We start from the raw sequence: 20,854 nt of genomic DNA on the forward strand, positions 1-20,854 counted from the left end.
AAGCAGAAAATGAAGATCAAATGATGACACCAGACATTGTACTTCAAGTGTTTAAACATCGGTGCACATAGAGGGAAAATGTAGACTATAGATGAGTACTGAGGTATGTCAGTCATCATGGGTATAAACAGTACAGTACTGTTTAAAAGATACTTTATGATATCTGTGACCATGTTGGAGTTTCAACTGACATCATCAAAGAAGTGATTGGTTAAACCAATGTGTGAGCTGCATATCTCTTAACCATAAAAATTCTCACTTTATCCAGAGGCATTCATAAACTAATATGGAGACAAGAAGAAAGATGTGGAATATAGAGAAAACATGCACACAAAATGTTCACTGGCTATGAAAGAGAGATACATAGAAGACACAGCATGTAGAGAGACACGCTGTCAGAGTCGAGAGCCCACCACCAGCCCTGCACTGCTGAACCAAGTCAGTTCTGTGGGCAGAGGAACATCAGACCTGTTTCTTGGTTGTGGTTTTCCCTCGGTCATGTGGAAGCTGTGGTTTGGCTCTCTTACTCTGAGGCGAACTTGGGCCCTTGTGGATCTGCGTGGCTGGCCTTTTGGACGGGCTTCTCTCCCTTTCTGGTTTGACTTTGCCTTTAAACTGAGGTGTGTCAGTGGAGTCAAAGGAAGGATTAGGGGTCTGAGGAGGTGAAGACACAGTGGATGAGGGTGAAGAGGGGGAAGTTATACTGTCCACACTGATTTCCAACTGTTTAATGGACTCTTCTAGGCTGCTAATAGAGTCAAATGTATTCTTACAGAGCTCCTCTACCCGGGTTTGTGACATAGACTGTCTGGTTTCAGCAGGAAACAAGGCCTTGATGTCGCTGTCACAGTTATTGCCTTTGCCCAAGTCGAATTGTTTGGTCTTGTTGATCTCAAAACTCTTGGATTCTGCTGTCTGCTTCTTGTTTTCCTTGATGGACCTGCTGTCCAATACCTTCTCCTCCTCTTCATCATACACAACAACTTCAAGAGTCTTCTTCCCCGTTTTGTGTGTCCCTGTTCGAATAGCCTGACTAATTGCAGCCAGTTTGTTTTTGGGGAACCTGAATTTAAATTTTCTTTTGCTTTCTTCCTTTCTAAGCGAGTCTGGTTTACCCTGGTCTTTGATTTCAGGAAGTGAGACATTATTTGCTAAAGATCTTTCATGCTGCATTTGTGGAGAATTCTGATCACTTTTTGAGGTGTCTTGAAGGCCTAACTCTGTATTAATTTCAATCACAGAAATGTTTCTCACATCCTTCTCCTCTTCCTCCTGCTTTGTTTCCTCTTCAACCACAATACACTCTGGAGGCAGAATCCCATCAAGATCTTCCTCACTTTCAAAGATGGTAGACAGACGCTTGTAGGCTGACTGAATGTCCATCGGCTCATTCAAAATAACAATAATAGGTTTTGTGCCAGAATCATCACTGTCCAGAAAACCATGGTTTTCATATCCCACATGAGAAGGGTCACCAGAACTGTCCTTGGCTACAGTCTGTATGTTAGAACCATTCATTTTGGCCAGATCTTCTTCTTTGGACTGGGTCTTATTTCTGTTCTTGGAGATTCTATGGCTGAATTTACCAATCCGAGGCGGGGGAGGAGGTGGTCCCTCATCATCCAGAATAGTGGGGCTCAGAGTACCTCCATCCTCTGCACACAGTGATTGGTCTTTGGATATCTGCGCTGCCTCTTGGTTCTGCTCATTGTTGCTGCAGCTGTTAGTCGAACTAGGTGAAAGGGAGGACGGTTTTAGGAAAGGAATAGAAGTTTCAAAATCCTGATCTGAACTCAGGGACTTGATCTGATGTAATGTTGGTGACGGCTCTGTATGTTCTGGGGTGTTTTCTTTTTGTAAAGTCACAACTACCATCACATTAGACTTCTTCTCAGCTGGTACTTCTTTGACAACTTTTTCATTTGTCTGTTTGGGACTTGTGACGGTTCCCTGAATGTCTTCCTTTTGCAGAGTAACAACTGTTGTAAACTTGACCTTCTTTTCCACTGCTGTTGGGGAGAACACCTGTCCAACCACTGCGTTAACACTCTGTTTTGAGGTGTTTGAAGTAAGATCATTTTCTTTACGTGAAGCTGGTAGTGTAAACACTTCCATTTTGTCTGCTTTCTTTTGGGTTGTTGTAGGCGCCTCCTCATTCTTCTGGACAGTCTGAACATCACGTATAGTGACAGGTGGGGACACCACCACCTTCTTTGTGGTTGGATACTTTATGGAAGGCACTTTACTAACCACTTTCTTCTCCTTCACTTCTTTCTTCTTATCAAGACTTAAAGTGTTTTTCCCACCTTGACCGTGTTCTTTCAGTTCAGCTACTGCTGCAACTTTTAGAGTGGATCCATTTGTAATGCCCAACTTAAGAGCTGACTGGTGTTCACTTGTTAACATTTTCTGAGTGGCCACTTGTGAGGTTTTGGTTGTCCTGGCGTTTCCTTTGGACTGTTGCTTATTTCCACCTGGTGAATGATTCTTATTTGACAGATCTGTCATCACCTATAATTATAAAAGGTCATATTAAACACTTCATCAACTCTTAATTATGAAGAAAAAAAAGTGTAGCCTTTTATATTCTATTATAACTAAAGAAAAAAAGTATTTTTCCATATATTCATTATGCAATTTGATGTAAAGTGTCTTTTCATACAACAGTATTTGAGGAAATCCTAAATTAAAACATAAACTTATGTATTTGATATACTAAATGTGGATGTGAAATATTTCTTTTATATGGTATGTATACTGAAAAAAGAGATCAGATTTTTGAGTTTAAACAATCAATGAGTCAAGATGATGCATATGCATCCTGTTAAGTAGTAATTATAGATCTGCACATAAGTTGATAATTTCCTGGACACTCTGGCCCTTAATAAGTTTTAAAAAATGCTTTAGAGGATTTTCAGATCTAAAACACTACTGTGTTAAAAGAATGACTTGTGTTGTTTCAGGAACCAGGGATGAAATTACATTCACAAGTAAACTTCACTGGTTAAATTTACGAAAAATCAAAAGCTGGAATCCATCCATCCATCCATCCATTATCTATACACCGCTTAATCCTCATTAGGGTCGCGGGGGGGGCTGGAGCCTATCCCAGCTGACTCGGGCGAAGGCAGGGGACACCCTAGACAGGTCACCAGTCTGTCACAGGGCTACATACAAAGACAAACAAGCACTCTCACATTCACACCTACGGGCAATTTAGAATAATCAATTAACCTCAGCATATTTTTGGACGGTGGGAGGAAGCCGGAGTACCCGGAGAGAACCCACACATGCACAGGGAGAACATGCAAACTCCATGCAGAAAGATCCCGGGAAAGCCGGGACGCGAACCAGGGATCTTCTTGCTGCAAGGCGAAAGTGCTAACCACTACACCACTGTGCAGCCCCAAGCTGGAATCCCTTATTTACAAATGCATTCAGACCCTTTGCTGTGGCTCTCTAAAGTGTGCCAAACAGCATTTAAAGGAATCTGTGAACATGAGGAAAATCTTCTCTAAAATGATAAAAACTCAACAAGTGTGCAAAAAGTAAAGCGATTAAATACCTTCTGTAGTGACTATCCATGGAATGTACACTACCGTTCAAAAGTTAGGGGTCACTTAGAAATGTTCTTATTTTTGAAAGAAAATCTTTTTTTTTTCAATGAAGACAACATGAAATTGTTTGGGTGACCTGAAACTTGTGAATGGTAGTGTATGTATGCTTGTGAACATGTTAATTTAAGGTTGTATTATAGTGTAATCGAATCCAGTTAAAAGGGAATAGAAGACTTCAGAGGTGAAAGAGGATGGACAGAAGAAGTGCTGCTGGGGCCTGAAGTACACCAGGATGTTCTGAAGGAGCCCAATATTAAAAAGAGAAGAAAAAAACAAGTGGACACACATTGGTGGGTGATGCCATCCACACCACACAGTGCAATACACACCTATTGTAGAATCAGAAAGAGACTGAAAACAAGCCCAAGACATAAGTGGTTCAAAAATGGTAAAATATTTCAAAGAGATGAACCCAAGTTTTATATGTCTTTGTCTTGTAAAATATTCAAAACAATATAGCGGAAACTATGTGGAAATAGAAGTTCTAAATGAAATATGTTTGAAAAGGATTTGAACATTTTGTCTATTTAATGCCAATACAACGGTTTGCTGATAAAAGCTGAATAGTTTTAAAAGTATTAAAGCTATAAAAAACATTTTAATACACACAAATGTCCTTGAGGGACTGAATCATGTGATATCTAAATAGTGCATGTAGCTTCTAGTATGCAGAAGTAGTTAAATGTCAAAAAATGTACAGAGGTCAGAAGAATAATAAAGAGTTTGGAGGATCTCAAGAGTTAAACAGTGACTCAGCTTTTGCACAATCATGTGGCATCTGCCTTACTGGATATGTTTCCTTCTGAACAGAGCAGGGCATTATTTCTGAATGATGACACTATATACATCATGAAGCTCCTCACTGTTACACCATCACAGTTTGTGTCTCTTTAACAGGATTAATTAGTTTGGGAACACATGCCTTGAAACCAGTAAAATCATTATTAGTTAGAACAGATCAACAGAACAGTAATTAGTATAAAAGCTGCAAATTTAGCAGATGTGAGTCAGAAGCGTAAAACATGTTCACTGCAAACCAAAAATTGTTCATTAAAAAGACCACTGATTTAGTTCAGCTAGCACTGGTTACAGCAGAACACTAATTTGGGCTCACTGCACAGTACCAGTCAAAAGTTTGGACACACTTTCTCATTCAATGCTTTTTATTTATTTGTATTATTTTTAATATTCCTGTCAAATATACTGCTGGCTCAATACTGATTTACACATTGCTTCAGTGCTAGTAAAAGAGCTGTGTTGACCTGTGAAGATAAGAGGGTCACGGACATCATGTCCCCCTGTGTGAATGGAATGAGCCAAAGATGAATTGAACCAGGTCAGCAGAGGGCAAACTGCAGCTGCTTACACTCCAACACATCAACACTCATTGCTGACACACATACATACATGTATGCATGCACACTCCACGCTCTCACACACTCACTTAGTGCTGAAGGCCACTCCAAGTCATAAGAACATCAAGTGAGAGCAAAAGCTGCTGTGATTAAGAACCGATAAAATAATCATGATAAAATAATCAAGACTGGAGATGGTGCGTCAGCTAGAAGCTGTGATAATATATGACTGAGACAGAAACATGAATCATAACAGGGAGGGACTCTTGTACAGTATCCAGGACCATCTGATTGAAGGGTGGTGTGCCAAGAGGCTATGGACGTGCCTCTGCACCAACGAAGAGAGGGCTGAGTTAAATGCATTTCCTGTACATCAGCTTTTGATCAATAAGATTGTAACCCATTTCATAAATACTCTGTATACTGTGAATTTTAGCCATTCCTGGGAAGACGCCCACAGATTAACATTTTGTTGACAGTAGTCCTCGGAACAGTAATGGTCCTTGATATCAAGCTATTTTGGCATTGCAGAATAAACAACTTGAACTGCGAGAAGTTGCTTCTCTTCTATCTCAAAAAAAGAACACAACAGATTAACACTGAAGTTTAACACTTTTTTGTTTACAACATATTTCCAACAATTCCCAATGTATTCTTTCATAGTTTTGATGTCTTCAGTATTAATCTACACTGTATAAAATAAATAAAAACCATTGAATGAGAAGGTGTGTCCAAACTTTTGGCTGGTAGTGTAGATTAAAGCCAACATCTCTTTTGGACAGAGCATGTTAGAAAATGATCCTGTTCAGTTCACAACACACTTGTTGAGTAAACATCCTAATGAAAGCTGGCATACTTTCATTCGGATGCACATTTTTAGGTTTACATGAAAAGATCTGTAGTGGATATTGAGGTGTTAATGATTAGTATTGTTGGTTTTTAAATGTCTTTCTGTTTTACCTGAGGCTCCATCTCTTTGCTTTGGAGCTCGGAGACAGAGAGTTTAGCCACGTCTCTGCCCCCTACATCCCTCCCAGTGCATTTCTGAAACACCTGGGTGAGAAGGGCAGAGGATCCATGTTGAAGGTTAAGGAGACAGGGATAAGCTCAGAGGTAGAAGGGTGCAGTAGGTAATAAACACCTTCTATTTAGACTTCAAAGTGTTGTATAAAACTTAACTCAGGGGTTCAGTTTGTGAGTAAGAATGGCAGCCAGATGGAGTTGTGTTGTCAACCGCATGGACTAATCCTACACTAAATGTGGTTTTCCTACTGTTAGTAGTGTTTTCATTGCTTAAGCCAAACAAAGGAAACACTATGCTGAGTATTCATTACATTTCTCTTGATTCTGTGCTGTGTAAAATGAAAGTATTACATTGTTCTACATGACAGAGACCTTCATTCCCCATGAAACAAACTACACAGAAAGATTTAATGAGAAATCTGATGCGGCATTCAAATTTAATAAAATGCAACCAAAGCCAAATGTTTGCTGAGAGTTGTTCCAACTTCATCAGTGACGATATTTGGTTTTCCTCTGCTCTTATTAACGTGTCGTGTAGTGCAACTACAACCTGTGTAATTTCCTGTAATGATAATTGACCAAAATAAAAGTAAAGAACAAGGTCCGACCCAGCAGATCGGTTGACCTGGTGTTTTCCCTGATTCCGTATTTGATCTGCTTAAACAACAGTTTCTTCAACATACCTGCAGCTCTCTCATGAATTTGTTGTGCCCCTCCTCTTCCTCCTCCTCCTCCTCCTCCTCGCTGTGTGCTAGGGCTGTAGGAGGGGTGGAGGTGGAACTGGCTACAGGTGCAGGGACACACATCTGGGGTTTAGGTTTGACCTCTGGGGGTTGTCTTGGAGGTTTGGGCTGAGGTGGCTCTTTCTCTTTGTCACCCTTCTCCTTTTACAGAAGCATAAAGTGAAAACAAAGCATAGAATAAACACCGATCAGCCACAACATTGTTAGTCACCGATAGGTAAAGTGAAAAACATTGATCATGCTGTTACAATGCAATGCTCTGCTTGGAAACCTCGGGTTCTGGCATTCAAGGATATTACTTTGACATGTACCCCAAACCTAAACTTTATTCCACATCAAGCAAAATTCATTTGTGACTTTAACTTTATGTTCTGTTTAATTATTTTTTCTTGAATAAAAATAAAAATGAAAATCCTTCAGAGTCAAAGGTCCTTAATTAATTTCGCTAATACTAATTTCATTCTGTGTCTATAGTCATAAATGGACTGCAAAGGGCTCAAAATGTGTGACGCTATAAAATACAAATTGAAGCCTTTTCCTTACTTTGACATGACACCCCTCTGATGCTGTTATCTGTAAATGTATTTACTATACTATTCATATTTATGTGTTTGCCCCCAAAGTCAACATACCTGAGCTCCAGACTCATGGTCTCTAGACTTCATGGCAGTAATGATCACATCTACGGACCTTCCCGTGGTAAAACCAGAACTGACAGCATGAGACCTGGGCAAAGGATAATAAAAATAGAGGTTGGGCAGGTGAGGGAGACGAGCTACAGATCTGTAGTAGATCTATAGGAGCTATGTGGTGAGCACAGAGCAACCTCAATGAGTGAACACTGTGTTATAATGTGGTGGGGCTGAGTGAGAGAAAGAGCAAGTTAATAAGAACGTTTTAAAAACCGAAATGGAGATGATGTGGGTATGTCCCCAACTGTCGGTGTGTCAAAGAGAAAGACACACAAAAAAGTGTCAGTAATGTATTATAGGTTTATTCCAACCCGCTGTATTCCCATTACTGTATCGATTATGTCTCTCTGTGGGTCATGCTAAATTTACAATTCCAACCTTGATTGCACAGATTCAAGAAAAAAAACATACACAACAGCTAGCTTTTAGTTATGACACTATTTAGTAACTTGTAACAGACTTCTTGCTCAAGTTCAGTCCGGCTCTAGCACCGAAAATTCGATTCACTTTTATTTATATAGTGCCATTTTGCAACATATGTCATCTCATATCACTTAACAGAGTAGGGTGAAGACCTTACATATTTTAAACAGAGAACCCAGCAATACAAAGCTGTCTTTGAATTCTCTTAAAACAAGCAGTTGGCAACAGTGGGAAGGAACCAAAAAATAAAGAGCAAACCATATAACAAGTAGGGGAAAAAAAACTCAGAAAGAACCAGGCACATGGCATGGAAGGCAGCCATCTGTCTCGACTGCTTAGGATGAGGTTGGGGATGAGGGAAGTGGGGGACAGGTTGGGGTGGGAATAACATTCCACTCATCTTGTATTTAAAAGAGAAAGGTAGAGCAACACAACACATATGGCAAAGAGCAGCTGAAGAGAAACTGTCCTTGAATAATTGCAGAACATCTGTCCACAAATTGGTGCAACAAGGCTGTCCTCAAAGCAGAGAAATATACCTGTGTGGAGTCTGTCATCAAAAATAAACCTGGACATATGACATAATAAAAAACATAAAAAAGGAAAAGATTTGAATCTCAGTGTTTGGGGTTGGCTGTGGCTCATGTGGCAGAGTGAGTTGTCGACTAACTGTAAGGTTGGTGGTTGGATCCCCGGCCCCTCCACATGTCATAGTGTCCTCGGGCGACACACTGAACCATAAGTTGCTCCCGATGGCAGACAGCACTGCCGCCATTGGTGTGAGAATGTGTGCGTGTGTGTGTGTGTGTGTGAATAGGACAGGGTGTAAAGTACCATTGAGGTTAAAAGGCTCTATATAAGTGCAAACCATTTACCATTGAAATTTATTGTGATTCATTTCTACTGTGGTAAGTATATTTTCAACAAAGTAAATCCTAACAGTTTTCATGTCATATATGAGAAAAACCTATTGTTAAATCAGATGTAATACAGTTACTGTAAGGTGATACTAAGTGGAATCATTTGACATACACTACCATTCAAAAGTTTAGCGTATCTGTTGTATACTGTTCCTATGGTGGGACTGCTGTGAATGAAGAAGAATGAGCCTGAAGAATAGTCAACATTGTCCTTCAAGCTTGTAAACTGGTACACTAAATAAAGCATTAGAAGTAACTGTGATCAACTCACCTCCGTGGAGGAGGAGGAGGAGGAGGTGACTTGCTGGCCCTGTCTGGACTCTGCTTCATCTCCTTCTCCACACTGGAGCGGCGGGGTTTCTCCATTTGTGGCCGGCTGCTGCGCTCTGGGTCCGGTGCTGAACGAACAGCTGATCTAGCAGGTGATGGAAGAGGTTCCACAGTGGCTGCAGGAAGCTGTGACACTACTGCTGGAGTTAAACACATCACACCAGAATGCTGTCATTTAATGACTGAGAATTCCTTGACAAATTAAAGATAATAATATTTAAGGTCTGTATTTGCACATGGGGATGAGTCATTTTGCAGACTGACTGGTATTATTTCCAATTTTCAACTTTTGTTTTTTGTTCCCTTCAACTGTCAGTATTATGTTTGTGCTGTTAAACACAGAACCTCATAATTTGCACATGGACGACTGAGTTGACCGATAGGAATGTTAAAAGTTCGCTGGATTATCACCACGGCATTTTATGATATAAATTGCTTGCTGTCTTAAAGGTATATTGAACAAGTGTTGACAGGATTGTGATTTTTTCATGATAAATGAATGTTAATGAAAAATCTTTGTGATCTTTTGGTAATCACAATATATTTACTACACTCCTATATGACAAATTCTAAAATTACATAAAAGTTTACATATAACATAAAACCAAACCAAACAAAACAAGCAAACAAAAAAAATGACCGGTGAACATGGACTTTAATTTCACTTTAGGTAAATCTGCAGTTTGAACATAAATGTGCAAACAGTGGAAACAGTGAAGCACAATGTTGACATCAGTAACACAGCAGGAACAAGGAAAATTAGACTGACCATGAATATACTGCCACAGTGCATGCAGGGAAAGCTGCTACTACACTTGTCTGCATATAACTGTAATTTCATGATCAGCACTTAGCCAATTAATTGAACACTGATAACAGAACTCCCATTTTCTCATTCCTCTTCCTTTCAAAATATGAGCACATATGAATTTGACTTATCAAGCTGCTTTCACAGAACTAAAATAACTGGATAATATTAATCAGATTGATGTTAGCCTGATAATCTCATGTTTGCATGAAGTATGTTAAACTGGGATTTTTGAAGGGGCAAGAAATATGATAGATTAGCACATATTATACATTTTATTTTCTTTCTTCAAACTGAAATCATACCTGAGTCTGGGGGTTTCATCTGGCTGGAGTCCACCTCATCACTCAGCTTGAGAGATGTGTCTTCCTGTGTATTACAGAGAAGCACCTGTGGCTCTGCTGAGGTAACAGCACAACAACAACACAGGCACACAGATGTGTTAACACGGGCTCCAACAAATAGGCAATACTACTGAAGGTTTTTTGATGATATTAAAACATCAAGAACAACATGAATAAAATTACAGTTAAGTTAAAGATAACAAATGTCACTAATAGAGAAACATAATTGCAGTACTTGTGTATTTTGTGTAGTGACCCTTAATCTTTTGCAGCTAATGTGGTGCAGACACACTTTTGCAAGGCGTATTTATAATACTGTAGTTCTGTGCCCATTTCAAACATTGAGTTTTAATTTCAACTAAAACTTCACAAGCAGAGTTTTGATGCAATATGATACACATTACGGTAAGCGATCATATATGTACGCTACCGTTCAAAAGTGTAGGGTCACCCAGGCAATTTCATGTGTAAAAACTCACACTTTTATTCATGTGTAACATAACTGCACAAGGGTTTTCTAATCATCATTAAGCCTTCCAACACCATTAGCTAACACAATGTAGCATTAGAACGTGCTGGTGCTGATGCACCCCGGCAATGCCAGCAGCAACAGGGACACGGAGTTCCATAAAACCCTCTGTAGCACAGTTTGGAAAAGCACAGGTGGGGCTGTTGAATGAGGAACGACCAGCTCTGACATTCCTCGGACAGTAAGGCAACTGTTTTAGTATTTTCAAACTGTTTCAAGTCCTTTAGCATTCTTTATTTGGATCCTCATTAACTGCTACTAAGATACCAACGTAACATCCATCCAATATCTATACACCGCTTTATCCTCATTAGGGTCACAGGGCGGCTGGAGTCTATCCCAGTTGATTTAGGGTGAAGACAGGGGATTGGTTGCCAGTTCATTGCAGGGCTACACAGACAGACAGACAACCAAGCACACACACTCTCACACCTACAGACAATTTAGAATCACCAATTAACTCAGCATGTCTTTGGACCCACGCTGCACAGGGAGAACATGCAGACTCCACACAGAAACATCCCAGGCTAGGACGCAAACTGGCGATCTTTCAGCTGAAAAATCTTCTTGATTTCCAACAGCAGGGCTTAAAGCTGAGTGTGAAGTTCTTGTTTTTTATTCTTTGGTAAGAATTTTGCCCATGTGGCAGTTTGTGGGAGTCAGTTTTGCTCATGCTTGTATCTTATGAGAGGTACCTCCTCATGAACTAGCAGGATTCATCAAGCAGAAAAAAATCAGTTCAGTATTATTTATATGGCATCAATACAAAACATAAGTCATCCTAGGGCACTTCGCATTGTATTATGCAGTGAAACCCAACAAATGCAATAATTCCCTTTGAGCAAGCTCAGGGTACAGTGTGAAGACGAACTCTCTTTTAACAGCAAGACACCCTTTCTGACAGAGTTTTCTGAATCCAACCAACTTCACAAAAAGAGTGACAAGTGACAGGGATTGTGCAGGTCTACCTTGCAGCGTCATGTCCAGAGGTGTTTCCTGGTCTAACTCTGAAGCATTGAGAGTTGATTGTCTTGAGGCAGAATCAGCATAGCTCTCTGCTGCATCTGATACATCTGGATCAGGTATGGACTTCAAAAGGCTGCCGTGGGCCTCTTGGAGGACGTGGTCAGGGTTTGTGCTGGTGTTTAGGGGTGGAGGCTGGCTAGAATCAGACTTGGGTAGCTGGTTGACTTGGCTGGTGCTAGACTGGATCATATCGCTGGTTTCACTCTGACAGCCCTCTGGAGTTTGTCTCTCTGTATTCTATGGAGGACACAGAGTGAGGACAGGGGTCATTTGTTTTAAACTAGGCCTGACACTGAGGGAAATCTCTGGTATCAAGATTTCATATCACATATAATGCAATTTAATATAATCAAACCTTGAAACGAACAATAAAGCCTACAAGTGTGTGAAAATTCTTCCATAGGAAAGTTGAATCAGAATGTGCTGATGCCATTCAGAAACAATTTGCAAACAAACTCATTTGAAAGCACAAAGTCTCTTGATTCAAACTATGTGAACCATTTAAACAGCACAGCAACAATAACTTTTTATTTCTTAGTACAAGTGCTGACACAGGAAAACTGCCATGTGCACTACCGTTCAAAAGTTTTGGGTCAATTAGAAACATCCTTATTTTTGATAGCAAAGCATTTTTTTCAATGCAGATAACATTAAATGAATCAGAAATACAGTCTAGACATTGTTAATGTGGTAAATGACTATTCTAGCTGGAAACAGCTGATTTTTAATGGAATATCTCCAAAGGGGTACAGAGAAATATTTCCAGCAACCATCACTCCTGTGTTCTAATGCTACATTGTGTTAGCTAATGGTGTTGAAAGGCTAATTGATGATTAGAAAACCCTTGTGCAATTATGTTAGAACATGAATAAAAGTGTGAGTTTTCATGGAAAACATGAAATTGTGTGTGTGACCCCAACGTTTGAATGGTAGTGTATAGGAAAACATTTAAGACATTTCTGGTTTTGCTAATTGTGCCAGCCCAATTCTATAGAACACAACATGTACAGATTTGACTAGAACTACTTTCAACTGATTAAACAGTCTCTATTTCTACTGTCTGCAGTCTGCTCTATGAGTCCCCCTCCTGTGTATATCTAATGAATGATGGAACAGCACAGTAATTATCACGTCATTTCTAACTAACCAATCTAAAGCTACCTTTGTATATCAGCTAAAAACAGTTTTTATTAAATTTAGTTTTAACTGACCCTTATAACCTTAATTATTTGTTCTTATTATTGTTTCACCTTTATCTTAAACTTTTGTCATTCTTCTATGTTATGTTCTGATACTATTACTGAAATTGTATCATTGTTTCAAATCATTTGTAACACTTTGTGCTATTTGTTCCATATAATGGTATAAGTAAGTAAGTAAGTAAGTAAATAAATAAATAAATTAATTAATTAATTATTTTTTAAAAATGATCCATTCAACTATTAAATAATTTTTAAAGTATCCTCACATAACTAAAACATTTGCATTGTACCAACTATAAGTATGAGCACGACAAAACCTTACAAATTTAAAACCAATATACTATAAAGAAACAAACCAAACAAACACAAGTGAAAAGGGGATTTTAGGGGAGACATATAATATGGGTGGAAGTAATATAAACACATCTAAGAAAAGGTTCATATTTCTGGGTTAAAATCACTGAAAACAAAGAGCCTAGCAGATGTGCCAAGCATGAACCCTGCAACATGTTGGGTTAATGAGACACATAGTACCTGCAAATAGTGATGGCACACTGCTGCAATTCTATTCAATTCAATTTATTTTATATAGCGCCAATTACAGTCAAATTGTCTCAAGACGCTTTACAGAACCCAGATGCCTGATCTGCTGCAGTGCATGATTTCTGGAGATTTAACTGCCTAAATAGCACAAGAGTGACAGACAATAATACAGAGTGAGTGAGTATAGCTCTGACATCAGGATGTGTGTTGTATGTCTTACCATGGTTTTATCGCTGTGGCTCTGCTGTGTTGGCACAGGTTGGTCCAGTCCATCAGACTGATGAGATCCCGTTCTCCTCTGCAGGGCAGGGCTGCCCTCTCTGCTGTGAGAATTCACCTTCACAACATGACAACATTTGATACATTTTAAATATAATTACAAAACAACATTCAAATGCACCAAAAATTGTTTAAAGGTGGTCAAAATTTCTCATCTCTTATACGGGACAGATTAAAAAAAAAAAGTCTGATTTGATAAGAGCAACAACAGAAGAGTCGAGGAGGAATCTCCAACTCTGAAGATGATCAGTTTGCTCTGATCCAGCTAAGATCTCATTGGTCAGTTTTACATGGAGAAAAGTGCTATGTCAACAGCCTTCCAGGATCAATCCGTTATTTTTGGTGGAGGGAGGAACAGACTAACTGTGAACATTTATTTAACATTTACTAAATGTTCAGCTCCAAAGTAGCCGACGCCATGTCAAAGAAGTCATTGGTATGGCTGGATTTTGTTTAAATGTATGAAAAATAAGTTGAGTGTAAACTTTGCAAGCAGTCATTAGTATAACACAACTGAAGAACCGGCATTGAAGATCGTGTAAAAACAATAGGCTAGCTTGACTGCATTATATTTCCCATCGGGGGGGCTGGAATCTGCAGCCAACTCAGGGTGAAGGCAGGGTTCACCCTGGACAGGTCACCAGTCTATCACAGGGCTACATATAGAGACAAACAAACACACTCACATTCACACCTAAAGACAATTTAGAATCACCAATTAACCTCAGCTTGTCTTTGAACTGTTGAAAGAAGCTGGAGAACCTGGTGAGAACCCACGCTGCACAAGGAGAACATGCAAACTCCACACAGAATTCAGCTGGTGTATCCAGCGTAAACCTTTTTCTTTTGTTGTCATTCTCAAGACTGCTGACATTCACACTGGCTGGACAAAGAAAACACACCTTTGACAGTGACTATAATTACCACTACAAGAACTACAACTTGGTCATCTAGTCTCCTAGGGTGGTTGTGAATCTGCTTTGATAATGCAAATTATTATTTATTTAGTTAGCTTTACTGTTTTCAGTATATACACTATCGTTCGTATTCAGTAGTGTATTTGTGATTATGGATTTTTTTTCTTTTTGACACATATAGTACATCACTGTAATTACACTCATGGAAGCTAACTGATAACCCTGGTACTGATGGCTCATGTCTAGAATTGTTCATCACAGACCACTGACAGAAACACATGTTTACATGGTCACTTCACTTTCTGTGCAGTACCTTAGTCATAGTGGGCGAGTCTCGTCCATGGGTGGGTGTCAGGGGGGTACTGGGGTAGTGAAGGGAAGGCTGTGCCACTGGGGCTGCTGTGCTTTTCATTCTGTGGGCCATGATGGGGGAGACGGAGCCTGACAAGCCAGCCTCAGTGTGGCTCCCAGAGACAATGGCGGTGGACATTGGGGACCTGATGGAAGATCGAGGCTGAGGTTTGGGGGAGCTCTGAGGGCTCTGGGTCTTTGGAAGTCCCTGGTCCGTTTCTTGAACATTTACAGGCCCCACCTTGGCTGATCTGGCAGGAAAGGTTGACTCTGACACACACCTGTTGAAAGCAGGGAGGACAAAAATGGCCACCCACACATCATGATTATTTTGCTGCAGAACATGAGTATTTTACCTGTGAATTAAGTAACTGAGTACCTGCGGAGTGAACTGAGGATTTCAGTCAGGGCTTTGACTCTCTTTAACATGGAGTCCATCTTATGAGGCTCCTCCTTCAAAAAACGCACCGCCTCCACCTCCAGCCTCAGCACTGAGCGCATCTTCACCTGCAGCTCTGGAAACACACCTGAAAGACAACCAATGGCATGTTTAAACTTCCTAATTTATGTCAGTGCAGATAATTATTTTGCAATAATTCTTAGGAAACTTGCATGGTGCATAATTAGTCTGAAGTACAGCTAGACAGTCAAGTGAGTTCACTGTATTTCTGATATTTTAATTCTCTTACTGACCTTCATTTACTTTCATTGAAGTTTTCAATTTATGTGCCTTATAAATACATCACAATTATCTCTCCCTTTTCTGACACCTCCATCCATAATCCTTTGTAGCACATTTCCCTATGTGATGATTCCATCACATGCACTTTTCAAAGCACTGATCCGGTGCATTTTGTTATATCTTTTAATTAGCCAGTACAGTGACATGATTTGTTTCAGTCCAGTCTTCAAACATCCTTAATCCACCAACCTTTAAGCTTAGCCAGAGCCTCTCCAACCCTCCGCAGGTTGACTGCTCCCTCCTCCACGTCTCCCAGAGTGATGGACTGGCTGGGAATGGAGGCCGAGCTCCTTTGCAAATGGTCCACATAGTCCTCAAGTTCACTGAGAGGAGAAAAACACATCAAACATGTTGTATTAGCAGCTGATGCAGGCAGAAAAATCAACTGTGTGACAGCCTGCTGCAGACATAAGATGGCAGCAGAGAGTCGATTTGGGGAGTTCACAGTCCCCTCAGTGGTCCTCAGATTTAGATAATGAAGGTTCATAACCAGTGATAAAGTGATTCTAATGCTGTAAATGAATGAGGGTGGGGGTTCTTGGTCACAGCCATGTTTAGGTGGGTGGTAAATGTCAAAGTAACATCTATAAAGTAACATTACTCAAAATTTCCCAGCAAAACATTGAATTGTAACCAGATGGTCAGTGCTGTACACTTCACCTGTCACTAGAGTTAATGCTGTTGTTCTCCTGCATCTGAAAGTAGCTATGTAATGAAGTGTGTTGAAGTGACTGTTTTGTTTTGACGTGGGATTTTCCTGCCTGTTGACCCCTTTCTGAGCAAACCGGTCTGACAACATCTGTGAATCTATGACTCAGGCTGTGCTGTGTGTTTGTGGTATTTTAAGAACCAGTTCTGTCTTTAGCCCTCCCGACAGAGAACCCTTTCTGATGGCATTTCATACTGGTTTTCATTATTTCTTTGCTTTTGGACTTTGATACTTTGATTTAGATACTTTTCAGACTACTATAAAATGAATTGTTCAAACAATAACAGTGCAATAATTGTACATAAATATAACAGTAACATAATTACAGTTTGCTTTCATTAATAAATAAATAGGTTGTGATTCATCTACAGTTAAACTGATGGAAAAAAAAAATCGCATTACTCTTTAGCCTGAAGCATCCACTGAGACTTAAGACTTGGATTTGCAATGTACCTGCTCAAATGAAAATAAGTGAAGCGTAATACATCATTAAATAGCTCCTGAAAGGCTGTAGAATGAACACAGACTAATACTAGCTGATAGATAGCAGTGCAGAAGAAGGTGCATATTTCCTACAAGATTCTGATCAGAAGCATGTTTAGTTGCTGTGTCACCTACAGCAGTGTGCGAGTGTTTACTGATGATACAGGTTAATACAACTGTCACACTGCTACACTGTCTGACTTCCAACAGCAGGCAGACACATGCCCCGCCAAGAGCATGGGAAAGGACAGAAAGGAGGAAAACACTTTCTCAACATAAATCAAGTTCTCCCTGCCAGGTCACTGCCTTTACCTCGATTTGATATCAGCAGTATTGCTTAACTGGATGGAAGCTGTTTTGTTTTTGTTAGTTTTTTTTTAAGTTGTGTAGCTAAAGAATCTGAAAATAGAATAGAGTCCAGTATGGACATGCACAACTGCTTGCTCACAGGAAAACAATAAAAAGTAGGGCAACCTGTAATAACTGCATTTAAGTCACTTTCTAATAATTCAAAGAGCTACTCCACTACTCTTATTGTGAATGCCAGCAAAGCCTTTTGACGGATTGTTTTTTTTGTTTCATCGTTTTTTTTTTTCCCCGCAACCTCAATGAGGATTAAGTGGTGTATAGATAATGGATGGATGTTTCTGCTGACATCATTTTATCACAATTTGTCCTTGTTACAATGATAGAAATGGCTGCATGCATTGATCAAACAGGAACATTATAGCTATCATAAATTGACCTACACTACCGTTCAAAAGTTTGGGGTCACCAAGAAATGTCCTTGTTTTTGAAAGAAAAGCATTTCTTTTTTTCAGTGAAGATAACATTAAACGAATCAGAAATACAGTCTAGACATTGCTACTGTGGTAAATGACTATTCTAGCTGGAAACGGCTGATTTTTAATGGAATATCTCCATAGAGGTACAGAGGAACATTTCCAGCAACCATCACTCCTGTGTTCTAATGCTACATTGTGTTAGCTAATGGTGTTGAAAGGCTCATTGATGATTAGAAAACCCTTGTGCAATTATGTTAGCACATGAATAAAAGTGTGAGTTTTCATGGAAAACATGAAATTGCCTGGGTGACCCCAAACTTTTGAACGGTAGTGTACAAAAGATATCACCGTAAGAGGACACTACGGATAAAATCCAAGCTGTCTTCACACCTCTGTGCTTATCAAAGCATGCCAGGGTCATTCGATTTCATTGTGGACATGTAGATGCCTTAAGATCTGGATTTGAAGCAAATGTTGAAAACGGATTTGCAAATCACTTCTTGTGCCCTTTATATGGAATTAGACAACACCCTGCACGCATATATTTAGTTTGAGAAATGCATAATGAAACACAAGGTATAATCCAGCTGTGGTTTGGACTAATGCTGCTCACTCTCAAAACATTTTACTCACTGCATAACCACAGCACTTAGAATTTACGGTGAGCTTCAAACTACATTACAGCCTAGGTGGGCATTTTAGTATACATGCAGTGACAGTAATCATATTTTCTTGGGCAAAGTCTTTACTGATGGTAAGTACCAATTCAATTCAATTTAGTTTTATTTATGTTACGAGGTTAGCAGGAGAACCCAAGCGCAGACTCACAGAAACTGACAGACAGCTGAATGAAGGCTATAGATTTATTTAATCCAAAAACTAAACCAATACGTAAATGGAGAACTGAACTGAGAGGACAGCATTAAACCAAACAACTCAAAGCTCGACAATAAACACTACGAATACCAAAATGGAAGTCAACCAAAACTAAACTGAATTTGCAAAACTAAATTAAGGAGGAGTACTCACTAGATGGGGGAACTGAACACAGAGGGGAAAACAGGCTGAGGTAATCCAGGCAAGGCCAGACAGAGGGAGCCAAAGGAACAGGTCAAAATAGATGCAGAAAATCAAGGAGGACGAAAGAAAGAGGGAGAAAGTGGGAGAAGGAACAGGAGCAGAATCCTAACAATTTACATAAGTACCATTTAACAACACAAGTGATCTGAAAGCACTTCACATAGTCATGTGAAGACAAAACAAGATTAAATTGTACAGAGAAACGCAAACCTACCAAAGATGCTAAAAGATGCTACATTCAAACAGTCCACATTATACAGACTTTGTAGCCTGTTGAGCCTGAATAAGATAAGATAAACATTTTATATCTATCACCAGGGAAATTCACAATAATATTGTTAATCAACATAAAGCAGGATTAGCTGCACAAACTTTATATTATCTGTTTTGTCAAACAGAGCAGCCCTCAATGTTAAACTCCTGCTGATACTTTTCTTAAACTACTCATTCATCTTTTCAGGACTTTAAAGGCATAGGTTGGTTTGTACAGTAATCCTTGTTTTGGTTGGGATCTGTTGGAACCTGCACAGTCACCAGTTACAGCCCTGAATCAATTACGTAATTGCATGAATATGCGTAAGTCAGATAATACAGTAAGTCAGATAACGACTTTCTAAACACCTGAACATTTTTATTGGGGTTCTCTATTTAAGGTAAATGGTGCTTGCTTCCCTGGTAAAAAAACAAAAAAATTTGGAAAACAAATGGCAAATTAGAACTATGTAGGCAGGAGAAAGAATATCAATACAGCTGGAAATTAAGAGCCATGATTTTTCTTTTGCCCAGTATCTATATCTGGGACGGATGTGTCACTGATCACTGATCGGACAGAAAAAAAATCAGGACAGCATAACCTCCTTACATGATGAATCAGTTAAGATAAACGTAATATCTTACTGAACCATTAGCATAGCAATTTGGAAGTAAGATGAAAAAAATATATACTGAGAGGAACTTTGTGGGAAAATACACAGAGATCTGAAATCCAGTGGAGCAGAAGCTCTTCATGTCTTTTCTTTGCCAAGAAACGCAGCAGAGTATGTGATGATCGCCGTTGGTTTGTCAGTCTGTTTGTCTGTCTGTTAGCAACATCATTCAAAAATGGAAAAAACCTGAAATTTTCTGGGAAGGTCAGAAATGGCACAAGGACCAATGGATTTGATTTTAGCAGTGATGCAGCTTACGGTCTGAATCCACGAATTTGTTAAAGATTTCTGTATCATTTTAAGATAGCGGCACGGCATCACTGTAACTATGACAACAAGTGAACACTACGTCAGCTGCCTGCTGATGATCACATGATCGCGATCCTACTACAAACCGACCGCTGCGGACTTATTGGACTTATCCGTCGGAAATGATACAAGGAACAATTGATTAAATTGTAGGGGTGTTTCCCCCTGCTACATGGTTAGGTCACATGATTCAGTATCCATATATAACGTACACATGCATAACACATGCCTGTGTTCAGCGCAAAAAATGCTGCATTTCTGACAATGCCATATGGGGGAACTAACAACCTTGGCAGAGTACTGCGCTTTCTCAGTGCTTTTCTAGTTCAGTTCTGGGATACAAAGTAACTGACACTTGCACTGAAAGACATTTGCTAAAGCTCTGTTTTCCAAAAGTGCACGAATGAAGCTAATGTTTGTTCAGTGTGTTGGTATTTTGCTAATCATGTGTGTGATTTGGATTGGTGTGTGTGTGAAGATAATCGTGTCACACTCATCCTAAGACTCCTACTTGTGATGCTTGATAAATGCCAGGCCTCTGTTAGCAGTCATCTATGTTATGAAGTCAATGTGTAGCACGCTAACATAAGAATGAGTTCCGATGTATCTGGAAACCTGTCATGCCAGATCAAATCACTGCCCTTCCTCCGCCTCTATTTTTAACAATATGTTTCTTCATATTCTCTCTCTGCCTACAGATGTTACTGTGCTGTGTCTT

General features: G+C 39.6%; 1 protein-coding gene across 2 annotated transcripts in view; it reads right to left on the minus strand.

Moving 5' to 3' along the window:
• LOC111566812 (sickle tail protein-like) overlaps positions 1 to 20,854 on the minus strand; it is a 102,368-nt gene that overhangs the window by 9,141 nt on the left and 72,373 nt on the right. The window contains exons 13-23 of one of the 2 annotated variants that reach the window (XM_035946948.2): positions 16,034 to 16,167; positions 15,482 to 15,629; positions 15,065 to 15,383; positions 13,776 to 13,892; positions 11,753 to 12,047; positions 10,217 to 10,312; positions 9,045 to 9,243; positions 7,371 to 7,464; positions 6,679 to 6,879; positions 5,933 to 6,025; positions 469 to 2,511 (exon numbers count right to left, since the gene is read on the minus strand). In XM_035946948.2, coding sequence (XP_035802841.2) covers positions 469 to 2,511; positions 5,933 to 6,025; positions 6,679 to 6,879; positions 7,371 to 7,464; positions 9,045 to 9,243; positions 10,217 to 10,312; positions 11,753 to 12,047; positions 13,776 to 13,892; positions 15,065 to 15,383; positions 15,482 to 15,629; positions 16,034 to 16,167 — 3,739 coding nt within the window. The remainder of the gene's footprint in view (positions 1 to 468; positions 2,512 to 5,932; positions 6,026 to 6,678; positions 6,880 to 7,370; positions 7,465 to 9,044; positions 9,244 to 10,216; positions 10,313 to 11,752; positions 12,048 to 13,775; positions 13,893 to 15,064; positions 15,384 to 15,481; positions 15,630 to 16,033; positions 16,168 to 20,854) is intronic. The other variant, XM_055014644.1, reaches the window with a different exon arrangement.

The sequence above is a fragment of the Amphiprion ocellaris genome, chromosome 10 (assembly GCF_022539595.1).
Source record: "Amphiprion ocellaris isolate individual 3 ecotype Okinawa chromosome 10, ASM2253959v1, whole genome shotgun sequence".
Classification (NCBI taxonomy): Eukaryota; Metazoa; Chordata; class Actinopteri; family Pomacentridae; genus Amphiprion; species Amphiprion ocellaris.